The 23,132-nt window shown below is 37.7% G+C and overlaps 2 protein-coding genes and 1 pseudogene across 10 annotated transcripts in view; 1 reads left to right on the forward strand and 2 right to left on the reverse strand.

Moving 5' to 3' along the window:
* Positions 1 to 2,233: 2,233 nt before the first annotated feature.
* Positions 2,234 to 6,349, reverse strand: LOC109451379 (cell division cycle 7-related protein kinase pseudogene; annotated as a pseudogene).
* Positions 6,350 to 7,421: 1,072 nt separating this feature from the next.
* Positions 7,422 to 16,380, reverse strand: TMEM126B (transmembrane protein 126B). 3 transcript variants are annotated; one of them, XR_012497456.2, is made up of 6 exons: positions 16,248 to 16,380; positions 12,688 to 12,809; positions 11,424 to 11,617; positions 9,827 to 9,938; positions 9,204 to 9,514; positions 7,422 to 8,689 (listed from the first exon to the last, which is right to left on the reverse strand). XR_012497456.2 is itself a non-coding variant. In XM_019739553.3 (5 exons), the coding sequence occupies exons 1-5, from the start codon at positions 16,326 to 16,328 to the stop codon at positions 8,611 to 8,613; spliced, it is 588 nt and encodes a 195-aa protein (XP_019595112.3). In that variant the 5' UTR covers positions 16,329 to 16,380; the 3' UTR covers positions 7,422 to 8,610. The 3 variants fall into 3 exon arrangements, 2 of the variants coding, with proteins under 2 accessions (XP_019595112.3, XP_019595111.3); XM_019739553.3 differs by lacking the exon at positions 9,204 to 9,514; XM_019739552.3 differs by lacking the exon at positions 7,422 to 8,689 and having other exon boundaries at positions 9,169 to 9,514.
* Positions 16,381 to 17,130: 750 nt separating this feature from the next.
* The window catches only part of DLG2 (discs large MAGUK scaffold protein 2), a 1,894,072-nt gene continuing 1,888,070 nt past the window's right edge, over positions 17,131 to 23,132 (forward strand). For 2 of the 7 annotated variants that reach the window (XM_074335659.2, XM_074335660.2), the window contains exon 1: positions 17,133 to 18,340. In XM_074335659.2, coding sequence (XP_074191760.2) covers positions 18,322 to 18,340 — 19 coding nt within the window. In that variant the 5' untranslated portion in view covers positions 17,133 to 18,321. Of the gene's footprint in view, positions 18,341 to 23,132 lie in introns of all 7 variants that reach the window. The other 5 variants (XM_088791538.1, XM_088791536.1, XM_074335661.2 and 2 more) reach the window with 5 other exon arrangements.

Consider the following 23,132-nt stretch of genomic DNA (forward strand, 5'->3'; position numbering starts at 1 on the left):
AGAATTGTGACACTCAGGCAGCATCTTTTAAAGTGTGCAAATAGACCCCCCTCAGGGAAAACTGGGAGGTAGACATTTTTTGCCTGCTCTCTCAGCACTGACCCCTGGGGAAATAGCCATAGCAAGTGCTCCAGTCAGTTAATAACTGCTTTTTTGTTTGCTATATTCTTGTGGGTTTCATGGATGACAAACCTGCTGGTTTTCAGAGGTAGATATTTTGGGGGCCCTTTCCTCAGGTGGAAGTCTTAAATATTGGGGGACTAGATGTTGGATGTAAACCTTTCCCTCCTCAGGTAGAAGCTAGGATTTTTGAGTTCCTCCTGATGATATGTCACTGTGTCAAGAGTGGGGTTTATGGTGAGATTGTGTCTTAGCCTTTCCTACCCATTGGTATATTTTCTCATTTGCCTGATGTGTACGTGTGACTCAGCTAGTTTCTGGATTTCTTTCAGAGGGGGCATTGCTTTGTGTGTAGCTGTAGATTCATTGTGTCTTTGGGAGAAAGTGAGTTTAGGAGCATCATTTGTCTCCACCTTGGACCAGAACTCCTTGAATCTGGCTTTATAGGTTTCATCAAGTTTAGAAATTTTTCAGCCATTAATATTTCAATTATTTTCTGCTCATCTTCTTCTTAGATACTTTCAGTTACAGGTATGTAAGGTTATTCACTAATACTATGTTAACTTTTTATTCGTTTATCTTTTTAAATATGAAAGGATAACTATTAAACATACAAATTCAAGATCAAGTTTGTTTTTTTAAGAGATTACAGAATGAGGAGACAGAGCAGATCATTGTAATGGTATATAGATATATAGTGCCAAAAAAAGGTATATACATTTTAAGAAAGGAAAAAAACTGTATTAATTGTAATATTTAATATATACCGATAACAAAAGATGAGTACAAGTCACATTTGGCTTTTGCAATTACAAGAGGTGCTCAAAGTGGTTACCATCAGGGTCCAGACACTTCTGATTATGGTGAACTACTGCTTGAGCAACTTGTATGCATTTTTTTAGCAATTGGACAATTAACCTTCACCCTCGGTATATGTACTATGCTTACCAGATTGAGTATGTAGAGATACTGACTTCAATGTTCAAAATAACAACATGAATTTATATGTCCCGAAGCTGTTTATACTCTATGACTCCCAAATGGGAAACTTCTCAGCAGATCAACATCCCCAGACTTATTTCCCCTAGGAAGTTTGATATGCTGTCATTGGTATATATTATTTTGGAATGTAGTAACACATAAAGTTCTCTCTTTGGTCCTTTTCTCCTTTGCCTACTTCATTCTCTCTCTTCCTACCTCACCCAAGACTCTGGTAATCAACCTTCTTTGAGCAAGACCAGCTTAGTCGAGACAGAAGATAGAGATCCGAATGGCTCTAGGCAGAGGAGAAATCTCCAGTAATAGTTTTAATTCTGCATTCACTTTTCCTTCTGGCAGTTACCTACTTATACCTAAGATGGTGTGAAAACAAATATACATTCAGAGAAAAAGAAAAAACAATTGGACAATTAACCTTCACCTTGGTCCTGTGGTTTCCCTTTATCAACCAGTGTATGTATTATTTTAAGTTTGCAACTGTACACATATGCAATATTTAACTAAACACCCAGAAACTTTGTGGAGAGCACCATATAATTTCCAAGGAGAATGTGTAAGATGTGGGTAGAGAGGGCAGAAAAACCAAGAGAGAATCCATTAAGGTAAACATGGCAATTCACACAATAAATGCTCTCACAAAATACTTTAAAATGGATAAGTTAAATTTTAAGTGGTATCCCCCCACACATTTTCTCATGGTTTTAGTGCTCATCAAAGACATAATGCATGCCTCTAGGAGACGAAATTATTTTTTTAACCTACAGAATGGTTAGCACACCAGTTCCAGGTTGAGTCTCCCAAAAGCACACATAGCTCATTGTTCGAAGCAACCAATAAAGTAAGCTTTTTGACTCATTTAATTCCTAAAACATCCATTAATTTTAAGACCTGCAACTTGAACTCCTACATACTAGGCTAATACTGCACATTTTTCTGCATATGGCAGTGACAAGTAATTAGGGAAACTAATGAGCTGATTTTCCTTTGGCAGATCTAACTCAAAGATCATATTGTTAGTCCAAAGAACTATTCCAGGCATTTTAAATAATCTTAATCCATTTTAGAATCTGTCAAGAGAGAAAATACTAAAATTTTAAAATGCATTGTGCATCTTGCCCTGGAGTCTAATCAAGATTTTATGGCTACTCAAATAACTCTCTCACCCCAGCTTACAATATACAACAGCAAACATTAAATGAACAATAACAATCACAAATTCGTATCTTTGATAAAAGGATGCAACAAAGCTTCTTCTGCTGTTAATCTTGAAGCTGGATTTAGATCTAGAAGTTTATCAAGCAGGCCAGAAGATCCATCAGGTACCTCTTCCCTGCCTTCTAGATTGGTAGTATAAACATCAGAATGACCCCCACAGTCATTTCTGTTCCCTTTATACAGTGAATTCCCTGAGTGCTGTGCTAGAGATGTTTGTATGAGGTGAGAAGCTTTATGGTCAGTCTTCTCTGAAAATGTTGGGTCATGAGAAGCAGGCCCTTGTATATCACTTGTTAATTTGAGAGTGTTAGAAGTTAGAATCTATACCTCTGAGCTTCTCACAGAGTTTTAAGTCTTGTGCTGGGACTTCTTTTTTTTGTTTTTGTTTTTTTTCCTCGTAACGAATCTTTATTATTTGCTGCAGAACAGTATCTGTAAGGGATAGGAAAATTGCCCAAAGATAAACTCCATTTGGAGCTTAGGTGTAATGTTTTTTTAAATTTTTATTTTGGTTTCAGGTATACAAAACAATGTAATAGACATTTACAGCCCTCACAAAGTGATAACCCCCCCCAATCTACTACCTCTCTGACATCATATATAGCTGTTACAATATCATTGACCATATTCCCTATGCTGTACTTTACATCCATTTATATGTATATATATGTGTGTGTGTGTGTATGTATATATATATATATATATATATATATATATATATATATATATATATATATATAATTACAGTTGACATTCAATATTATTCTACTTCAGCTTCAGGTGTACAGTGCAGTGGTCAGGCATCTACACAGTCTATGAAGTGATCCCCCTAATAAGTCCAATGCCCATCTGTCCAGTACCTACATAATATTTACAACATTATTGATTATATCCCCCATACTGTATTTCACATCCCCATGACTATATTGTGACTACTACCAATTTGTGCTTTCTAATCCCCTCACCTTCTCCCCCATTCCCACCTCCCTCCCATCTAGCAACCATCAGTTTTTTCTCTATGTCTCTTGAGTCTATTTCTGTTTTGTTTGCTTGTTTATTCTGTTCTTCAGATTCCACATATAAGTGAGATCATATGGTATTTTTCTTTCTCAGTCTTATTTCACTTAGCATAATATTGTCTAGGTCCATTCATGTTGTTGCAAATGGTAAGATTTCTTTCTTTTTTATGGCTGAGTAATACTCCACTGTATAACTATGCCACGGTTTCTTTAGCCAACTATTTATTGATGGGCGTTTCAGTTGTTTCCATATCTTGGCTATTATGACTAACACTGCAGTAAACATAGGGGTGCATATATTTTTTCGAATTAGTGTTTTGGATTTCTTTGGATAAATACCCAGGAGTGGAATTGCTGAGTCATAAGGAAGTTCTATTTTTAATTTTTTGAGGAACCTCCATACCATTTTCCACAGCGGTTGCACCAATTTGCAGTCCCACCAACAGGGCACAAGTGTTGCCTTTTCTCTACATCTGCACCAACACTTGTTTGTTTGTGCTGGGACTTCTTTGCTTCCAAAATTGATTTGCCAAAAGTTTTTGTGGCCTGAATAGTTTCTCTGGATACACGAATTGTCATAACTTGAGCCAAAGCAGTTAAATCATCACTTGCTTTATAAAACATATCAACCACTGAGCAAAGAAAGGAATGTGACACCTGTAGACCACATGGTCAATTGCTGTAGTTTGGGGCACTTTGTCAAGATCTCTGGTGCTCTGAGTCCTGGTATACTTGCCCTCAGGGCAACCTGTTGCTGACTTGAAAGGCAATATGGCACATTTTATCTGCTGCTTAAGAGTTACAGGTCAGGCTAGCTGAGGAAGAACTGGTAATTATCGTCATCACACTACTGTTCATAACTTTTGTAGAAACAGCCTTCCTTTTTGCTGCTAACTTTCTAGATAGTACATCCACAGTCTGACTGCTTCATAGGTTTCACTCAGCGCTCTCATGTGAAATTTAGCTGTGTATTTTGAAATTTCTTTCTCCAAAAACAGAGTGCTGGGCAGAAGCGCCTATAGATCCCTCCTTTCCATCTTCTCCTTGTTTAATCTGAATTTGTGTATTTGTGGAGAGCCTTTTAACAGAAGTTTTTGTGCTGGGCTGCTGACCTAACTCTTTTGGTGCTGCTGGGCCACTCAGTGAAAACTTGTTTCTGGTGATTAGATGGGATGCGTTTTGTGAACATCTTTCCTGCTGAGTTTCAGACAGGACGAATTTGAGAAGCTCTATTTTCGTATCATGGATTCCTTGGGCCAAACCAAAGTTTACCAAGGCATACTTTTTCAGGTGCCTCTTAAACATATAAAAAAGAAATTGCTGGGCTTCATCTCACAGTGAACAGTACCAAACTAATGAATGATGTCAAAGCTTTGAACAGATTAAACATATACTCCTGTACTTCTGGAAAGGAAAGAGAATTCCCGTCTAACAAAAGGACTCATGCTCCAGATATGGCATAGTGATCACATAGATTCTCCCCAAAGCACTATTAACTCCCAGGACACTGCCTGCCCAGCAGCCACTGGTAGGCATTGGAGCTCAGCTTATGGAATAACCTGTTGGAATTAAGTGTTTTAGGGCACTTTTCTCTTCCAGTCATGCTTGTAACTGCTGTGGTCAAATAAACAGACGAGACAGTGCCTTCTCCAATTTTGTCCTTAATCTTCACATTACCGAGCTATGGTCCAGCTTCATAAAGCTCCTCAGCATATCTTTTGTAACACCTGGTAGTTTTAAATTCTGCTCATGTGTCTTGAACGAGTTATCCGCCTGCAATCGGTCATACAGGGAAAAGCCATAGCTTCATCCACCTGACTCCCCAAAGAGCCTCCATCACAAAACAACTGGGATGCAAAATGCTAGCTAAGGGGTCATCATGTCCACAGGGAGCAAAGCAGCTGTGAAAATTAGAAGAGGTTTAAGGGAATGTGACTTCTGTTAGCTCCCCAGAGGCCTGGGTCTCTGCCTCCAAGAGCGCCCGCCTAGCCAGTCTTACAAGTTTTATTTTGAAGTTTATATTGCTGTATCTTCAAGTTCACTATCTTTTCTTTTGCTGTGTCTAATGTTGGGGAGACTTTGTTACTTTAGTGAAGCTGGTGGGGTTCAGAGCTATCAAGATTCAACTATTTGTGTTTATTAATGTTAGTGTGACTGTCTTTGTAGGGATAGGATGATGCAGGTAGAGGACTATGGTTATTTATCTTTGGAAGAATCTTTTCTTTCTTTTTTAATGAGCCTTAGGAGGGTGAATGAACAAATTCAGCCATACCAGTATCATAATTATATCATTTCTTCATTACATGACTGCTTAAACTTGGAAATTCAAATACTGAATATACACAACACAATACAATTGTACAAAATAAGGGAGATAATCAATACAATACATTGCAAGGTATGCAATGCAATGCAATACAATATGAAAGCAGGAGACAATAATATGGTTAAGGTGGTTGGGGGAAATGGAGAAGAAAAGGCAAAGGAGAAAGGAAGTTCTCACAGTAGGGACATTTTAGTCGTTGTACATCCATTAGGAAAACAGCCAATGTAAACACATGTATTGGCACCTCCTATATGCCAGGTATGGGTCTATATCCTTTAATCTTTATAACTACACTGCAAAGCAGTTATTAGTATGTCTTAAGAGGAAACATACCGTGTTTCCCTGAAAATAAGACCTAGCTGGACAATCAGCTCTAATGCGTCTTTTAGAGCAAAAATTAATATAAGACCCGGTATTATATGATATTATACCCTGTTTCCCCAAAAATAAGACCTAGCCGGATCATCAGCTCTTATGTGCCTTTTGGAGCAAAATTTAATATAAGACTCAGTATTATATTATATTACATAAGACCTGGTCTTATAGGAAAATAAGACCAAGTCTTATATTAATTTTTGCTCCAAAAGATGCATTAGAGCTGATGGTCCGGCTAGGTCTTACTTTTAGGGACACAAGGTAGTAAAAAAAGTTTAGGTAACTTGTCCGACATGGTACAATGCCTTTCATACGCTAGATCTTGAATCAATATTAGCCGAATAAATGAATACATAGTCATTCAAATGAAAGATATTTTATGAATTTTTCTCTGCTTCTTTATACTCTTTCCTAGAAAGATGCTAAACTCCTAACTACAAGCTAGGGAAAGGCCTGTGTATTCAGTAATAGCAACCATAATAATGGCACTAACACACATAGACTTCTTGTTTGATTTACATATGTTAACTAACTTAATCTTGATAACACTGTTAGGTAGATACCACCTTTTTCTTCATTTTACAGGTGAGGGAACTGAGGTGCAGAGAGATGAAATAGGTTGTTCAAAGTCATCCTGTTAGTAAGTAGTGAAGCCAGGATTTGAACCTTGAAAGTGCCGCCTCAGGTTGTACTTGACTTCTGAACAGTCTTGCCTCTAGTAACTTGCTGCCTTTCTTTACTGGGGTTCACCTACAAGTATCTTCACCTTGGGCTCAGACCCAGATCAAGGTTTCCCTAATTTCTCCTTTCAGGCCTCTTACAGTCACTTTGGCAAGCACTACTTTCCACAGCCAAAGAAAAATATTGATAGAATTCCCAGCTTTTTCTGTTGCAGAAAAGACAAATTGAAGTCATAGAGGAGGGTATAAATCTCTTCAGCTTTTAGATGGCAGGGGAGGTGAACGTAAGCCAACCTTTCTGTATTTCTCAGATTACTACCTCAGCATATGAAGAAATAAAATACCCAGAATTTACAGAGCTTCTACAAATCAAATGGACCAAAGACATGAACAGAAAATTCACAAAAGAAAACAAGATGCCAGTAACTTCATTTAAAAATCAACTTTAGCTAGATTCATTTTTGTTTTTTTCTTTCTTTTGCCTTGAGATCGGCAGACTTTAAAAAGATCGATGTGGCTGAAGCTGAAGTAGGAGAATAAAAATGTGAGGAGCTGAGGGACAGTGAAAAGGTAGTGGGTTGATCGGTTATAGGTTCTGGTGAGGCTGGAGCAATGCTGGAGTTGTGGTATAAGAAAGAAATGATCCGGAAGGACGGGAGGCAGTGATCAGAAATTAGGATTTTAAAATTGAGAATGTGGAGAATTTGAATTTATTGATAATGACAAAGTCTAGAGCAACACAGTACAATACATTTATGAGTCAGATAGCTAATTTTAAATTTCTTCATAGCCCCATTAAAATAAAAAGCAGGTGAAATGAATTTTAATGTAACTTACATAATTAAGCCAATGTACCCAAAAAATAACATTTCAACATGTAATCAATAGATTATTCATGAGATCGTTTTGTACATAGTACATCTTCAAAACTTGATGTGTAATTTTACAATCATGACACATTTCCATTTAGATTATTCACATTTCAAATGCTCATTAGCCACAACTGGCTGATGAGTATTAGATCGGACAGTACAAGTCTAGAATATGACCACAAGAATAAGTGGTAGGGTGAAGAGACCAAAGTCTTGGCAAGATCACCTATGTGAATACTGGAATTATCAAAAACATCGTCACTAAAAAGAACATATTAGACCTATATGCTATGAGTTGGAAAGCTCTCTAAGACATATCCACTGAAGGGAAAGTTAATTTCTAGCTTAATATGTATGGATAATACAATTTATTTAAAAAATGTTACGTTACCAAAGAATACTGCAAGGAAAAGAGGCATGGTAACTTGGAAGTGGTTACCTCTGGAGAATGGAGTAGAAATAGAATGGAGTGGTGTGAAGGGAGAATTTTCAAGTCTTGCTCTATGTAGCAAGTGTATACACACACACACACACACACACACACACACACACACTTTGGATCACTTAACTGTCTCACAATGAGAGTATTCATGTACTCATATAATAATTTCTTTGAAGAGTGAAAATATGAACACCATTGATCTATTTATTTGACTTGATTTACACACACCCTGCCCCGCATAACTTGCCCTTTCCTTAGAGTTTCAGGTATCATGAATTATTCTGAGAATGCAAAGCTGGATGGCTACCTAGCCATTTTTTTTTCTCCCATTAGCAAAAGTGAATGTTTTTCACTTTGTTATACATGATGTCATAACGCACCTTGTTGACTTCCATTTCTGCTTTGGGTTGCTTGAGGCGATGATGAAATCTTTAGTTGCAATATGAACATGGTTAAGACAAGGAGAATGAGCTGTGGGGTTCATGTTGGGTCTTCTTTTCATCAGATAGTCTTCATTTCCTGAACCAAGATAAATGTGTAGCGCAGGAACGTTCTAGCCAACTTAAAGAAGCATGCTGTGACCTGCTTCTTTGGATTTTAAGCTTGTCGATGGCAGGGACTGAATCTTTGTCCCCAGGTGCCTATATGAAAGCATAGCAAATGGGCATTCAATATATGTTCTTTAAAAGCACAGTAAAAATAACTTGTTAATGATAACCTACTAAGTATAGTGAATCAGTTTAGAGAAATGGGCTGTATATTATTTCTATATTTTGCTTTTTTTTTTTTTTTATGAACTTCTAACTCCTTTAAAATTTAGGTCCAATGTCACTTTTCCCCACAGCTTTCTCTTCTGTCGAAGTAGTTGACAGGCACATACCCACTGTGCCCACAGAATTACGTGTATCGCTCTCAAACCCTCTTATGCTATGTGTTCACATTGTTAATTTCTCTTCTAATTGTGAATTCCGTCTGAGTAAGGACCATCTCTTATTGCATGTAACAAGGTGCCTGAGATGTAGCAGGTGCAATGTTTGATGAATGAATATGTAAGTGTATAGGTCAGAACTTGAGGCCTCAAACCCATTTCCATGTACAATGAGGAAAGACAAAACTTACATTTATTTATTGAATTACTGAATATTTATTGAGTACCTGCTATATAAAAGGCAAAAGGAACAGAAACAAAGTGTCCAGAGTTAGTTTTAGCTCCTTCAGCAATGCCTGAGTCCTCGTCATAAAATAATCCGTTCTGCTGATTTAATATCCTTTCGTTCTTCGGTTAATCTTCATATACAGTTTTCTCAAGTGTACTTTCAAATATTGCATAATGTTGTAGACAATTAAATACTCCAACGACTGTCTGAAAGACTAGAGGAATCACCATTGCCTTTATCTCTGTTTGACAAAGCATCAGCCAATAATGTAAAACCCTTCCTTTTGGTGGCAGTGGAACAGTATGATACCTAAAAAGGAAAAAGAGTGAAACACTTCTCCTGGATGCATGTTCTATGAAAAATTCACTGATTTCTCTTAAACTAACAACTTCTAGCTCTTTCATGAAGCTAACAAAAAGGCTAAAAGTTAGCTATTTTTAATACCAAACTACTTACTATATTTTCATTAAAATGTGTCATTGTCAGCTAAAGGATAAGGAGAGTTTACTAGTATTAAAAAAAATAAATAAAGGAAGGAAAGAAGGAAGGAAGGAAGGAAGGAAGGAAGGAAGGAAGGAAGGAAGGAAGGAAGGAAGGAAGGAAATGAACAAAAAGACTTACTTGACTGCCAGACGTCCATTTTTAGTAAAAGCCAAAGCACTGGGGTATAGAACACCACATACTATGCCAATCAGTGAACTTCTGACAACACAATTTTCCTTGCTTACATTACCTGGAAAACAAAAGCAAATTTGGTCTCCCTTTAAAACTCAGGATAAACATTAAGAAAGTCTTGTGCCCCCATAGAGTAGTTATCTGTATTGTCCTCAACTATAGTGAAATGGTAGAAAGAATATTAGAAATTCACTCTATGGCACATAATAGACTAAATGCACATCTGAAAAATGCTCTTATTATATTTTACATAAGGAGAGTTAAGTTTTACATAGGTGGTTGTAGAAGCAACTTCATAAAAAAAGAATATTCAAGTAGCAGGGTGGCCATCTGGATTCTAGATTAAAACACTTTTTTTTTTAGGACTTTATTGGGGAACAGTATGTATTTCCGGGACTTTATTGTGGAACAGTGTGTTTTTCCCAGGACCCATCAGCTCCAAGTAAAGTTTTTGTTCTTTCAATCTTAGTTGTGGAGGGCGCAGCTCAGCTCCAAGTCCAGTTGCTATTTTCAATCTAGTTGTGGGGGCGCAGCCCACCATCCCTTGCAGGAGTGGAACTGGCAACCTTGTGGTTGAGAGCTCACGCTCTAATCATCTGAGCCATCTGGTCGCCTGCAAGCTCAGCACAGCTCAGCAGCAGCTTTTTGTCTTCACTCTAGTTGCGCAGCTCAGTGGCCCATGTGGGAATCGAACCAGCAACGCTGTTGCTCAGAGCTCATGCTCTAACCAACTGAGCCATCCATCCGCCCCTGAAACACTTTTATTGTCTATGTGTTAGGCATGTGCCAGGTGCTAGGGATACAGTGTTGCATAAAAGAGACCCAATCTTTGACCTTTAGGCCAGTCTACCAGGAAAGAAAGACATTGGACAAATATTTAAATAAATAAATTTAAGCATGCACAATGCTTTGCAGTTAAAATGAAAAGAATGTATCTAGAAACCTAACCAGCCCTGAGAGAAACCTTAGAGAAGGTTTCCCTGGGGAAGAGATATTTAATCAGGGACCTGAGGAACAGGGTTCCATCAATTACTAGTCGTGAAACTTAAGGCAAGGGGAGGAGGCAGGAAATAACATTAGAAGCCCATAATACGCCAGATACTACGTTAGGCATTTAATATACGTTGTCTTAATTCTCACAACAATCCTGTGAGGTACTATTAGTCCTAATTCACAGATAAGACAACTGAGTCTCATATTAAATGACTTGCCCAATTTCACAAAACTTAAATGGTAGGAGGTAGGATCTGAAATCATGTGTGTAGTAGGCCAAAACCTGCTTTTTCCTTAGTGCATTATATTGCTTCTTATATTTGAACATGTCTCTGCTTTTGTTGCTTCTCTGTGAAAAAGACCCAATACTACTCGCCCTGCCTGATAAGGACTGTTGTGGGGATGAAACAGGACAATATATGTGAAAGTACATTGTGAGTGGTAAAGCAATACACAAATGTAAGGGATTATTATGAGCAGCAGCAACAGTATATGCTAATGGGTAATTTTACATAGATATAAACACATACTTTAATGAATTTAAATTTACCTGAATACAAAGCATCTGTTACAAAGAGCTTATAAGCAACTACAGTAGACAAAAATGGAAGTGTAGTCAATGACGCATAAGTCTTCAAAGCATCATGTTTAACCTTGAAGCAGTGTCTGAAAATGAAGTTTGCCAGCACTCCAGAGAAACTAGCTGTTGTTCCAAAGACCGCTGTTCCATATATATTTAAAGTCCTAATAGGAAAAACAAACAGAAAATTAAGTTCAACATAATATTCCCTTAATGGATATATCCTTTCCTCAATAGTCATTTGTTATTACATATTTACTCAACATCAGATATGTCTTGAGCACTTACTATGTGCAAGGTGTTTTCTACATGCTGAGGATGAGGCAGTGAATAAAGAAAAAAAAAATCCCACTCCTCATGAACTTGCATTCAAATCAGAGGATATAATTCCCTGTCTGAGAATATTTAGAGTGGTTCTAAAATGGAGCTCTTTTAAAGAGAGAATAAATTTGGACCACAAATACATATGGATATTGCACCATAGCCAAATTTTATGAGCTGTCTAAATCCAAGAATACTGTTCTTGCTACTAAAAAAATTAATTTGCTTAAGGTCATTTGAAAAAAGTTTACATTTGGTCAGGCCTTCTAGAAAATAACTTTTTCTTAATCAGTCCAGATATACTTAAAATAATTTGCCCAGGATTTCCAAAACTTCATCCAAACATATTTGCTAGATCTAGTTTGACTTATTCTGACTGATTCCTAAATCCAGAAATGCCTAAGGTCTAAGATCCACATCTTTTTATTTTTATTTTTTGAGCTCCAATAATCTAAAAGTCAAAATGGTAATATGAAACCGTATGTACATCATGGAAGCTGTATTCCTTTTTGTTAAACTCAGCACTGTGGCTGAGGTAATCAATTCTAAACTGAATTTAATTACAAATGATAATGAATTAAATATAAGTAGCCCCAAAATGGTATTCTCCTAATTACTTTTAATTTAAAAATAGTTTGTTGCGCAAGAAACATTTCACTAATAATTTTGGACATTTTTTAAGAAGCAAAAGAAATTATCCACAGCCCCAATTTCCAAAAAAACAACCCCCACTATTTTCATCTGTTCATGTTTCCCTCCAGTTCTTTTTTTAAAATAAGCTTTCTTTACAGCCAACTCAATAAAGTGAATTGAATTTTAGATACCCAGAAACAATGGTAATATAGAAGATTTGCAAATAAAGTTTTTGTTTTGTTTTGTTTTTAAAGATTTTCAGTCTGGATGTGTATCTTACTTTTCTTTTCTAAGATATTCAATTTTTTTTTCGAGGATTTCGATGACCATTGGTCTTCTGAGTTTTGCATCTCCTACAGAAGGACTGGGCTGACCATGTGTGTATGTTGCCATCTTGAAATCCTGGAAAACACAAAATTCCAGAACCATAAGAGCTAATGATATTAATATTAAATATTATAAATTCTACAGATTCAAATTAAAAAACATTTAGGCCATAGTAATGTGTCAGGTACTGTCATCTACTTTCACGTACGTTGTTAATGATTCAATCATTTAATGAGCTCTTATTACCTGCTAGACAATGGCTTTTTAATTCACACAACAATTTTAAGAAATTGGTAGGATAATGATCATCTCTACTTTTATCAATGAGAAAAATGAGGTTCAGAAATGTTGACTTGCCTAAGGACTTAGTATAGAATGATAACTTACTGAGATACTGAGTTTTTGTTTTATTCATAGTTTTCCCCAAAGGTAGCCAGGCCTTTGTAATTCTTGCTCTAGCTTTTTCAGAGCTGGAAGAAAATAGTAGCTACTTGTTGACAACTATCTGTATCTTCTGTCTCATGAAAGCCTGAGCTCATTTTAGAGATTATGTTGAGTGTCCTGGAAAGTTGGGAGAGAGAGCAGGGATTGCCTTGCAGAACAATGAGAGAAAAAAAATCACAAAGAGGGACACTGTTCCAGGCTAGGAAGAGGCAGTGGATCATGGCTACTTTGCATTATATGAGTTACATATCCAGCTCCCTAGTAGTACCTGGGGTGAAAGCAGGGCCTTTCCTGGAAATTGCTGTGTGGTGTACCGGTGAGCAGGGTCTCATGGCACTGGACACCAGGGTTGGAGGTTCCTGTGTGCCCAGTGTGATGTATGAATAGGTGGTTGCCAATGTCAAGGGACCATGAGGATTTGGCCAGTACCATTTTCACAGAAACTAGTGGTAAAACAAAACACAACACCCTGGATCCTCAGAAAGGATCCTTTCTGAATGTTTTGCTCTGGGTAAGACTCTGAGATCTCTGTAAAAAGTCTTAATAACATTAAATTTTTTGCCACACTAGAATTATGGGATTCCAGATTAGCCAATGAATAGATAAAAAGAAAAGTCTATAGCCCGTCACAATTTATACCAATCTACATTTTAACATCAAATTTAGTTAAGGGCATAGGCTAAATCTCAAATTTCTGGAGTCCCAGGCAAGAAAATTAGAGTGGATTAAGTGTAATGAACACAGAAGTTACTTAATAAATCAATGATTTTCTAACCTCTCTTGTGCACAAGAATCACATGGGGAGTTTATTTGAAATGCAGTCTCTTGAGCTCCCTCCTGAGATATGTGGATTCAACAGGAGTAGGGTGAAACTTAGAAATCTGCATTTTAATAGCCCCAAGTGATTCTGATGCTGGCAGTCAATGGACACATGTTGAACATCACTGTAATACTCATTTGCTGAGTAAGCTGAGGTCAGACAATTAAGTTTGTGAACTTGTTGCAAAGATGTTGCTAACCTTTTTCTGATTCAGAGGGATTATTTATTAGGAATTTGTATCAAATGGGCAATCAGTTAACCAAATTTACTGTTTGGAAGTGCTGAAAAGGCTTCGTGAAAAAGTTAGATGACCTGAACTTTTCACCAAGTCCTGGCTCTTGCATCACGACAATGCACCAGCTCAACAGCACTGCCTGTGAGGGTTTTTAGCCAGTAAACATATAACTATTGGAGCACCTCCCCTACTCACTTGATCTGGCCCCCAATGACTTCTTTCTTTACCCAAAGATAAAGGAAATATTGAAAGGAAGACCTTTTGATGACATTCAGGACATCAAGGGTAATACAACAACAGCTCTAATGGCCATTCCAGAAAAAGAATTACAAAATTGCTTTGAAGGGTGGACTAGGCACTGGCATCGGTGCATCGCTTCCCAAGGGGAGTACTTCGAAGGTGACCATAGTGATACTCAGCAATGAGGTATGTAGCACTTTTTCTAGGATGAGTTCTTGAACTTAATTGTCCGACCTTGTATGTACCAATCCTAACCCTAACTAATGAAAGGCCAGTTCATCCATGGTATCAATATCCTGAAGATATGGGCTCCTTTGAACATTTGTATGGTATTACACAGTGATTAATTAATAATGAACTAGTTTCTTTCCCTGCATCATTTCAGGCTGTACTCAAGCTACTATGTTTCCCCGAAAATAAGACCTAGCCAATCAGCTCTAATGCGTCTTTTGGAGCAAAAATTAATATAAGACCCGGTATTATATTAATTATATTATATTGTATTATATTATTATACCTGGTCTTATAGTAAAATAAGACCAGGTCTTATTTTAATTTTTGTTCCAAAAGATGCATTAGAGCTGTTTGTCCAGCTAGGTCTTATTTTCGGGGAAACATGGTAGTTCTATCTTTTTCTTTAAAATATCTGAGGAAGACAGGGGAAATTTTTTTTTTTTTTTTTTACAAATTACAGTTTCTCAGGGACTAGATTTAGTCTTTTGCCTCTGACATCTAAATGGAAAATGGAAGAGAAGAGATAGTAACATCTGTGGGGCGGTTCTATATCTAATGTTCTATGAAGGCAGAAGTCAGTAACATAATTAACCAGAAACCTTGAATAAATTTTTTGTTTTGCTGTCATCCAATTCATTGAAGTCCCTTACTCCTCACAAAGAAAACTTTCAGGCAATGACTTGTATCAACCTCCTACCTTGTCTAGGACACAGACACCCAGGATTATGAGCCTAAAATGCTAAAACAGGACAGCAAATATTTATTGAGTGCCTAGTCTTTGGAAGGTACTGTTATTAAAACAAAAATATATGGATAACTTTCTGATAGATTTTTGACAAGTATTGAAACAAAGATTTTTGCTATAACCAACATTTTATCTAAAAATTAGTCCAAGGCCACTCACCTGGGTCTCCAGGATCATACCAGAAAGAGTGTATTTATGTAGATTTATACTTTACAAAGTATTTTATGGTATTGTAGTGCTTTTATGTGTACTATTTCACCTGACTTTCAGAATTTTATTCAACAATCTTCCATCATTTGACAACCCTTGGGATAATCAAGATGTAGTCATCCTCAGGGACACACAACCCAGACGGAGGTCAGGACAAAAAGGCAGGGAATTTAAACGCAGAGTGAGTATGCCATAAAAACAAAAGCCAAACTTAACCTATCCATGGTAAATGTGGGAAGGCTTCCCAGAGGAAGTGACATTTACACGAATATCCGAAAGAGGAGAATTTGGCGCGCGCTGTGTGGGGAGGGAGGGATGCAGGGATGCCTTTCAAGTTGAAGGAAGGGCCAGTGCAAAGGCCAGGGGGGCAAGAAAAAACAAGCGGTAAGCAATCAAGACTGGATTTTAGGTCTCCTACATGCTCTCCACCTCTTTCCATTGCAACTGGAGACTTGATTGAGCCCTGCATGGACCTGGGAGCTGTTCTCTTTAGCTATTCAAGCCCCTTGTACATCATTCCAGAAGAGTCCGCCAACACTGGAGGCTACAGAAATCGGGGCCCATACCACCTGGGTTTCCGCCTACCTTGGGCACTTCCCCAGCTCCCACGGGCACCACACTTCCATCCCTCAGGTCAGCCCCAGCCTCACGCCCGAGCGCCGCCATCTTGAGGGCTCACGTGACTAGCGAGTGGGCGGGCCCCAGAACGCCGGGGAGGGAAGCGGTGCGGGCTCACGCCTCTCTCCTGCAGTCCCGGCCCGCCCCGCACGCCCCGACTTAGTCAAAAGCCGCGCCCTCCATCCTGGCTGTGATTGGGTGCGGCTTCCTGAAATTACGGCCTCTCATTGGCTTCGAGGAGGTCCAGACCCCCGTAGGCCCGCCCCCCCGCCAGCCCTGCATTCCCTTCTTTTGCTATTTGTTAACCTAGCTCCCTCTTCTCCCATCCCGAGGGAGACATGGGGCGGTCCGAGCGCAGGGATGTTACTGCGCGCTTTCCTCTCTTCTGGGCACCTCTGTGAGCTGGGGCCGAGCTGCCCGCCCCTCTCACTCCTTGAGGGAGCTCAGCCTCTGGCTTGGCCCTTGTGTTAAGGCTCTGGCTTCCCAGGCACCTCCTCCCCTGAGCCCACCCGGCCGCCAGGGCAGCCCCGACTGGCCTCCTCCCCTCGCAGCCTACTGACTCCTCTCCCTAATATTTAGTGCCCTCGTATTCCATCCTTTCACTCCGCTTGGAAAGGGACCAGAGGGAAATTTGCCCCCTAATTCCCGAGAAGACCCCCGTGCCAGCCAGTGTCTCGGGGTGGGGGGCGCAGCAAGGAGGCCTGGCGCCTTTCTGTGCACGCTCAGTGCCCAGCAGTATCTCCCAGACCAGCAACCCCCGACCCTCCAGCCTCCATGTCTTAGAGAAGCCAAATCCGAGAGTTATATAATTTCTAGTGCTGCTGTTTCTCCTGCCTGAGGAAACACTTCATCGCTTGGAGGGTGCAGGACATTTCTGTGCTCTTCTATATAAGACCGGGGTGTGGGTAGGGGTGGCCAGCGGTAGCACAGATTTCTTGTCTTTTCTGCACAAGGAAGGTGGGTAGTTTGGAGAGAGATTGAGAGAAAGGGTGAATGTGGAAGCCAACAGCCGAACACTCTCATTTAGGAAATCGCGAACCCTCTCTGCACAGCTTGCGCTCACATGCCTAATATTACTACAGCGTCTCAGAAAACACCTTTGCGGGAAGGTTTGACTTCTCTGGAGCAGTCTCAGTGTTTTTCCTCGCTGGATAGGCAGCTGCTTGGATGCGAAGAGATGGCATGATGTGAATGACTCCAGTGTGAAGATATTTGCTTCGCCAACTCATCCTGCATCAAGTGCCCATTGAGTAGCACTGTCACTTTAATGTCTCCATGCCAAGGGATTGCTTTCCTTCTTTTCAGTCCTCTCGGTTAATACACGGGAGGATCAGAATCAGAGGGGCATTAAGGATCAAGCCTGAGGGGCTTGGAGAACACAGAAGAAATAAAAATGAAAGTGACAGCAAGCTGGATCCTGTCTTACTGAGGGGGCGAGATCTGGAACTTCTGGTCCAGTAAATAGACAGGGGCCTTTCAGTCTGTGTTCTGCCCCAGGAAACTGTTCAAACTCACCCACCTTTTTAGAGACCAGTCAAAGAGGTTTTTAAAAGTATTTTTATTTTTTGGAGGGGTGTTTAAATTTTTCTCTAAAGAATTGAGGATCTTTTTCATCAACCAGTTCATTTTTGAATTAGATCATGTATTGAGTGATGAAACAGCTTTGTAAATTTGGTTTGTGCCTTAATTGAGTTAGTCATTGATCTCCAAAAATGTTGCTGCCTGAAGAGGAGTTTTAATAATATTTTGTATGCTTACAATAATTTTATCAGCTTTTTAAAAAACAGAATATTTTATAAAAATTGAAAAACTTGAAAAACTCAAAAGTTATTTTTCACTAAACTCTGTGGGCAGTGTCAAAAGTTTAATTGTGGAAAAGACACGCTATTTTTTCTTTACCTGAAAGAAGACAGCCTGGATTTCAAAACTAAACAGGTGAAGTGGTTTGCAACAGTTACCTGGCTCTTGGCTTCAATCCAGTTGGATCAAGTTGAGACCGGAAAAGAGATCCTGCATCCTGTGGCAGTAGAAGGACCCAAGAATGCCAGTCAAGAAGAAAGGTGGGCTATGAGGCTTTTTATGTAATATATGTTTCTCCCTTTTCTTGGTTCTGGTATTTGCAATTTAAATTGCATTCCATTTGAGAGTAAAATTTTGCTTGGGCTTGGGGAAATATTTATTATAAGAATGTCTTTTCTGTGGCACATCGTTCAGTAATATAATTTTGCTAACGTGAAATGAAGTAGGACTATAGTATTTAATTATAGACATTCATGACTTCATAAATCAGGTTGTCTAAATCACCATTTATAATAAGGATAGATTTGGTACCATAGATTTGGGATTTTCTTCAGCTTGTTTTCTTAGTTTGTTAAAGGTCACTTTTAAAAATCTTTAAGAACGAAACTTGTACAGTGTTTTTCGTCATGGTTTTAGTAATTATCAAGTGAATTACATGGTTGTAAAAGATAGCAAAACTGCACTGAAAACAAATTATACATTTATTATTTATATTTTGGTTGAAAATAGATTTCATATTTGGGTTTACTCTAGTGTAAATCTTCACTTTTGTGATAAAGGACAATTTGGGTAACTGTGTGCTTTTTCAGATGTATGCAATATCCAATAACATGATTGGCAAGTTCTTCAAGTGAGGCGAACACCTGACTCCTACCACTTATCCATTCCTGAAATTGATCAAGAGCCAATGGGTTCCTGACATATAGTTTATTATAGCTCAGATCTTGGGATTTACTTTAGCCTGGATCTATCCCAGGTTAACTTGGTTCCTAAGGATCCTAGTGAAACAAGTGAAACCAGCTTTTCTTTTTCTTTTTTCTTTTTTTTTTTTTTGGCCATGTACAGAAGATCAGATCAACTATAGTTTTCTTGAGAGTTTTGAACCAAAATTTATATGAACACCACTGAACTCTACTATAATGGGCTAGCGTAGATCCAAATATTGCCCAGTTATATGAGTTGCTACAACCTGAAACTAAAGTTCAGCGTGAAGGTTAAAGTGTAGCCTGGCTCTGCATGATGTTTAATCCGTCTACCTGTGGATTTGGAAGGTGCATTGAGAAAACGCATGATCAGTGAGATGCTTTACCCAACTGTTATCAGTAGAGATGGAAAATGATATATAAAATTTTTGAAACACCTAGCAATGTCCTTTTGTGCACTGGGATTTAAGGCTGGGATTATTTCCTTCTCTCAATCCCAGTGTCCCTCATTGTCACCGAGAGAAATACTTGTAAACTCTCTATGAGATTTTGGAGCCACACCTGTCTAGACCTGACATTAGTGGCTTGTCTGGAACAAGAGTGGTTTTGGTAATGTAGCCAATAAATGATATGGCTCTTTGACTTATTTAACTTAACAGTGTATTTTAATTCTTTCTACCATTTATTGTTCTCAAGACATTGTCCCTATTGGACTACTTTCTTTTAGACTTGTAATTGAATTAAACACATTGTGTGTGTGTGTGTGTGGAGAGAGAGAGAGAGAGAGAGAGAGAGAGAGAGAGAGAGAGAGAGAGAGAGAGAGAGAGAGGAGAGAGAGATGGGGCGAGGGAGAGGGAGAGAGATATAAAGGGATAAAAAGGAATCTAGGAAGGAGGAGGAGGAAGTGCAACTGATATTTTAGGTGTAACTTAACTTAGTCGGTGATTTTAAGGTTTTTAAATCCAATAGACTGAGTCTCTTAAAAGTTTCTACCTTTAAAGGAAGTTACAAAAATTGCTCATACATTATTGAAACTTATACTTTATGAGAAGTAATTTAATTTTTATTTCCCTTTTCCCTCTTTCTTCCTTCCTCCCTCTTCCCCCCTTCATCCCTCCATCCCTCCTTTTCTCTCTAACTTCTTTAACAATGAATTGCTTGTAATGGATCAAATTTTTAAGGAATCAACAAGTTCTAATTAGCAAAACAAGTATATATTTGGGTTATACTAAAGTATATGCATATGTAATTTACTTTATGAATGGATCTCTTTTAATCTATTTAGAAAAACAATTTATCTTGTTTTTAATCTCTTAAAACCAGTAGTATTAAGATTTATTTTTGAATCTTTACACAACTAGCCAAATAAATTGTGACATGTGCATTATATTTTTAATTGACTAAGCTTATTTTTGTACTATTTCTAAAATATAACTAAAATATAACCTAGATTTATTCTGCAAAGAGTACTATCCTTTGTCATCTTGAATCTTTTTTCTTTCTTCATTGTGACATCTGGTAGATATGATGGAAGAGCTAGATTACTGTAATTTTAACAATAAGTATCTTAAAATAAATTTTCATAGGACAGATTTCATTTGGTGTTTATTTTGTATGTTATTGTAAAAGTACAGAGGAGATTCTCTGGTTGGTAACATACAACCATGATGGGAAGTGGGAATGGGTCTGACATCTCATTAAGTCCATTTTTAGGCACTAGTGTTGACTGCTCTTAGATAAGCAAAACTGCTGTACCTCAAACCCCTGTACTCACTCCTCTTTTGCTCTATGACATAACTCCCTACCTCCTCGACCCTACTCTTCACATTTTTACAGATCTCAGTTTTATCAACAGAAGACTCTTTATTTCTCTGTTAGAGATTTTCCCCCCAAGAGTTGCTTTTCATTCAGGCTTCTCTGTTCTACAGTAGGAACTTGATTTGTTCCCAACTGAGTCTTTGACCTCTTTTAATTTTGAAAATTCGGGGCCAATCCAGGAAAAGTTGTATTAGCATTCTCTGATATGATGTAAGATCATGATGTAGTGTAAAGGGCTATTTCAAGTGGACTTGTTGATCTGATCTGATTTCATGTTGGATTAAAGTAAGAAATAAAAGTGAATGATAATTGTGTCCTTCCCCGTGTTTTCAGTGGAAAGTTGATGTTTTAACAAGATGCTTCACCAGAATCTTTTAGTATGTTGAAGTTTCTTTTTTGAGTAGTTTTTTTTCTCTTTTCATTAAGTATGTAAAGAAATCAGTGCTTTCAGTACTTTGAGATTGGTGCTCACTTCATTTCTGTGTGTTTTAAAAATTATCCCGTTAGTTACCTTCTGAGCTTCTTTTAAGTGGGTAAAGAAGTCTACCTGACATTTTTCATTTATATAACATTTTATTTCCTTTGAATTTTTTTTGCAGCTGTTCTCAGTGATATAATGAAGTGTGTATAAACTTATTTTTACCAAGTGTGGAAAGTTAAATACTACCATTTTAATAATTCATATATTTTGACAGTATTCTTTTTACAGAAAGCTGAAGAACGTTGTGTAGTTAGAGTTCAAAGACATGATGTTGCCATATATCTCATGGGCGTCCTTGACATTGAGAGTGTTGTTTCCTGGGTTCACAGTCTTTCCTTTTGGTTGACTGTATACTTCACAAAAATGTCACTTTCCTTCTTTTTTTTCTTCCTCTCTCTGCGGAAGGGACCCAGAAATCTTTTGTTTATTCCTTCCTCATTTCAAGTTTTCTTTATTCATTGTCTGTTTCCTGCACTTTTTCACTTAATTTCTTTTTTATAGGATGTTACTAATTTCTGTTTGCCTTTCATTATCTGGGTATATTCTCTATTTCTCTAGCTTTTCTTAACTTCTTAAAATAATTGTTTTGCAGATTCTAAAGGGAAAAATATGTACCGTAATTTGTTGGCTGCACCCGCCCGAGTAGCTGCTTTATTCCTTTTGCATATACTTTACCAAATTTGTGCTTGAATTTTCAATATACCAGTTTTATATCCAGATGTTTTTTCCATTTCACAAAACTTCATGGGTTTTTTTTTTTTAATTTTCCCAGCCAGTAAAACACAAAAGAATTAAGCACTGAATTTTCCCAGAGAGGGATGGAAAACGGCAGTTTTCAAACTTTTTCAATTTCTGTAAGTCAGAGTAAAATAAGTAATTTACTAAAGAATTTTTAGACTTCAAATCTCTCAAAGGGGTTATTTTGACCTTGGTTAAGAGAATTATTGCAAATCATGAAGCCAAAGACTCTTGATGTTGGAAAATACTTATCAATTGAGGAGTCATAAAGAGAGCATCTGGTGAGAGAAATAGAATATTTTTTATATTCAACTACTGATTAGGAGTATGTTATGAAGCAATCAGTAGGCATATTGCTAAGATGATCTGTCAATTGAAATTATTTTATAGTTCTTATGTATTGGGAAAGTGTGCAAATGATATACTAATGACTTTATACCAAAAAATATTTGAATGGTTAGGTTTTTGGGCAACTGCCCAAGTGCTCCATGCATGATAGAATATTTGATCTCTCCTTTAAGCCAATTATTGGTTATTTCTTTGGGTGGAAGAATCTAGTCAGTGAGAAGATATCAACAAAATCTTGGATTTTTGAAACATTGAATTAAGGCATTCAATTAATTCATACCTTTGCCAATCAATCAATCAATCAATCAATCAATCAATCAATCAATCTCTCACTCTTCAATAACAATATATTCACTAAACTACAAGAATGCTCTTCTTTCTTAATTATATACTCTCTTTATATGCTCTTATTTCTTAATATTTACTGTATAACCATGTCAGTGATTATAAAATATTTTTTTAGTATAAGGCTGAGATGTATAAATTTTTTTCCCTTTTTTTTTTTTTTATTTTACTGGGGGAGGAGGACCTGTTCCCCGGCTCTAATTTCTGCTCAGGAATTTGTAGCAGTCAAGGCACAAGGGCTCTGTATCCTCAATGTAGGTTGCTTTGTCAGCAAAGGATCATGAGTTTTACCTAGTCTCTTCTGTCCAGTCAGTCATTCTGAATTCCAAGTAGTAAGCTTTCTGCATAAGTTCAGTGTTTAGTAAGTTTCTCAAAGCTATTTCAAGAATTTTAGCCAAA

This window comes from Rhinolophus sinicus, chromosome 14, assembly GCF_057876585.1.
Source record: "Rhinolophus sinicus isolate RSI-liver-muscle chromosome 14, RSI-T2T, whole genome shotgun sequence".
NCBI lineage: Eukaryota > Metazoa > Chordata > Mammalia > Chiroptera > Rhinolophidae > Rhinolophus > Rhinolophus sinicus.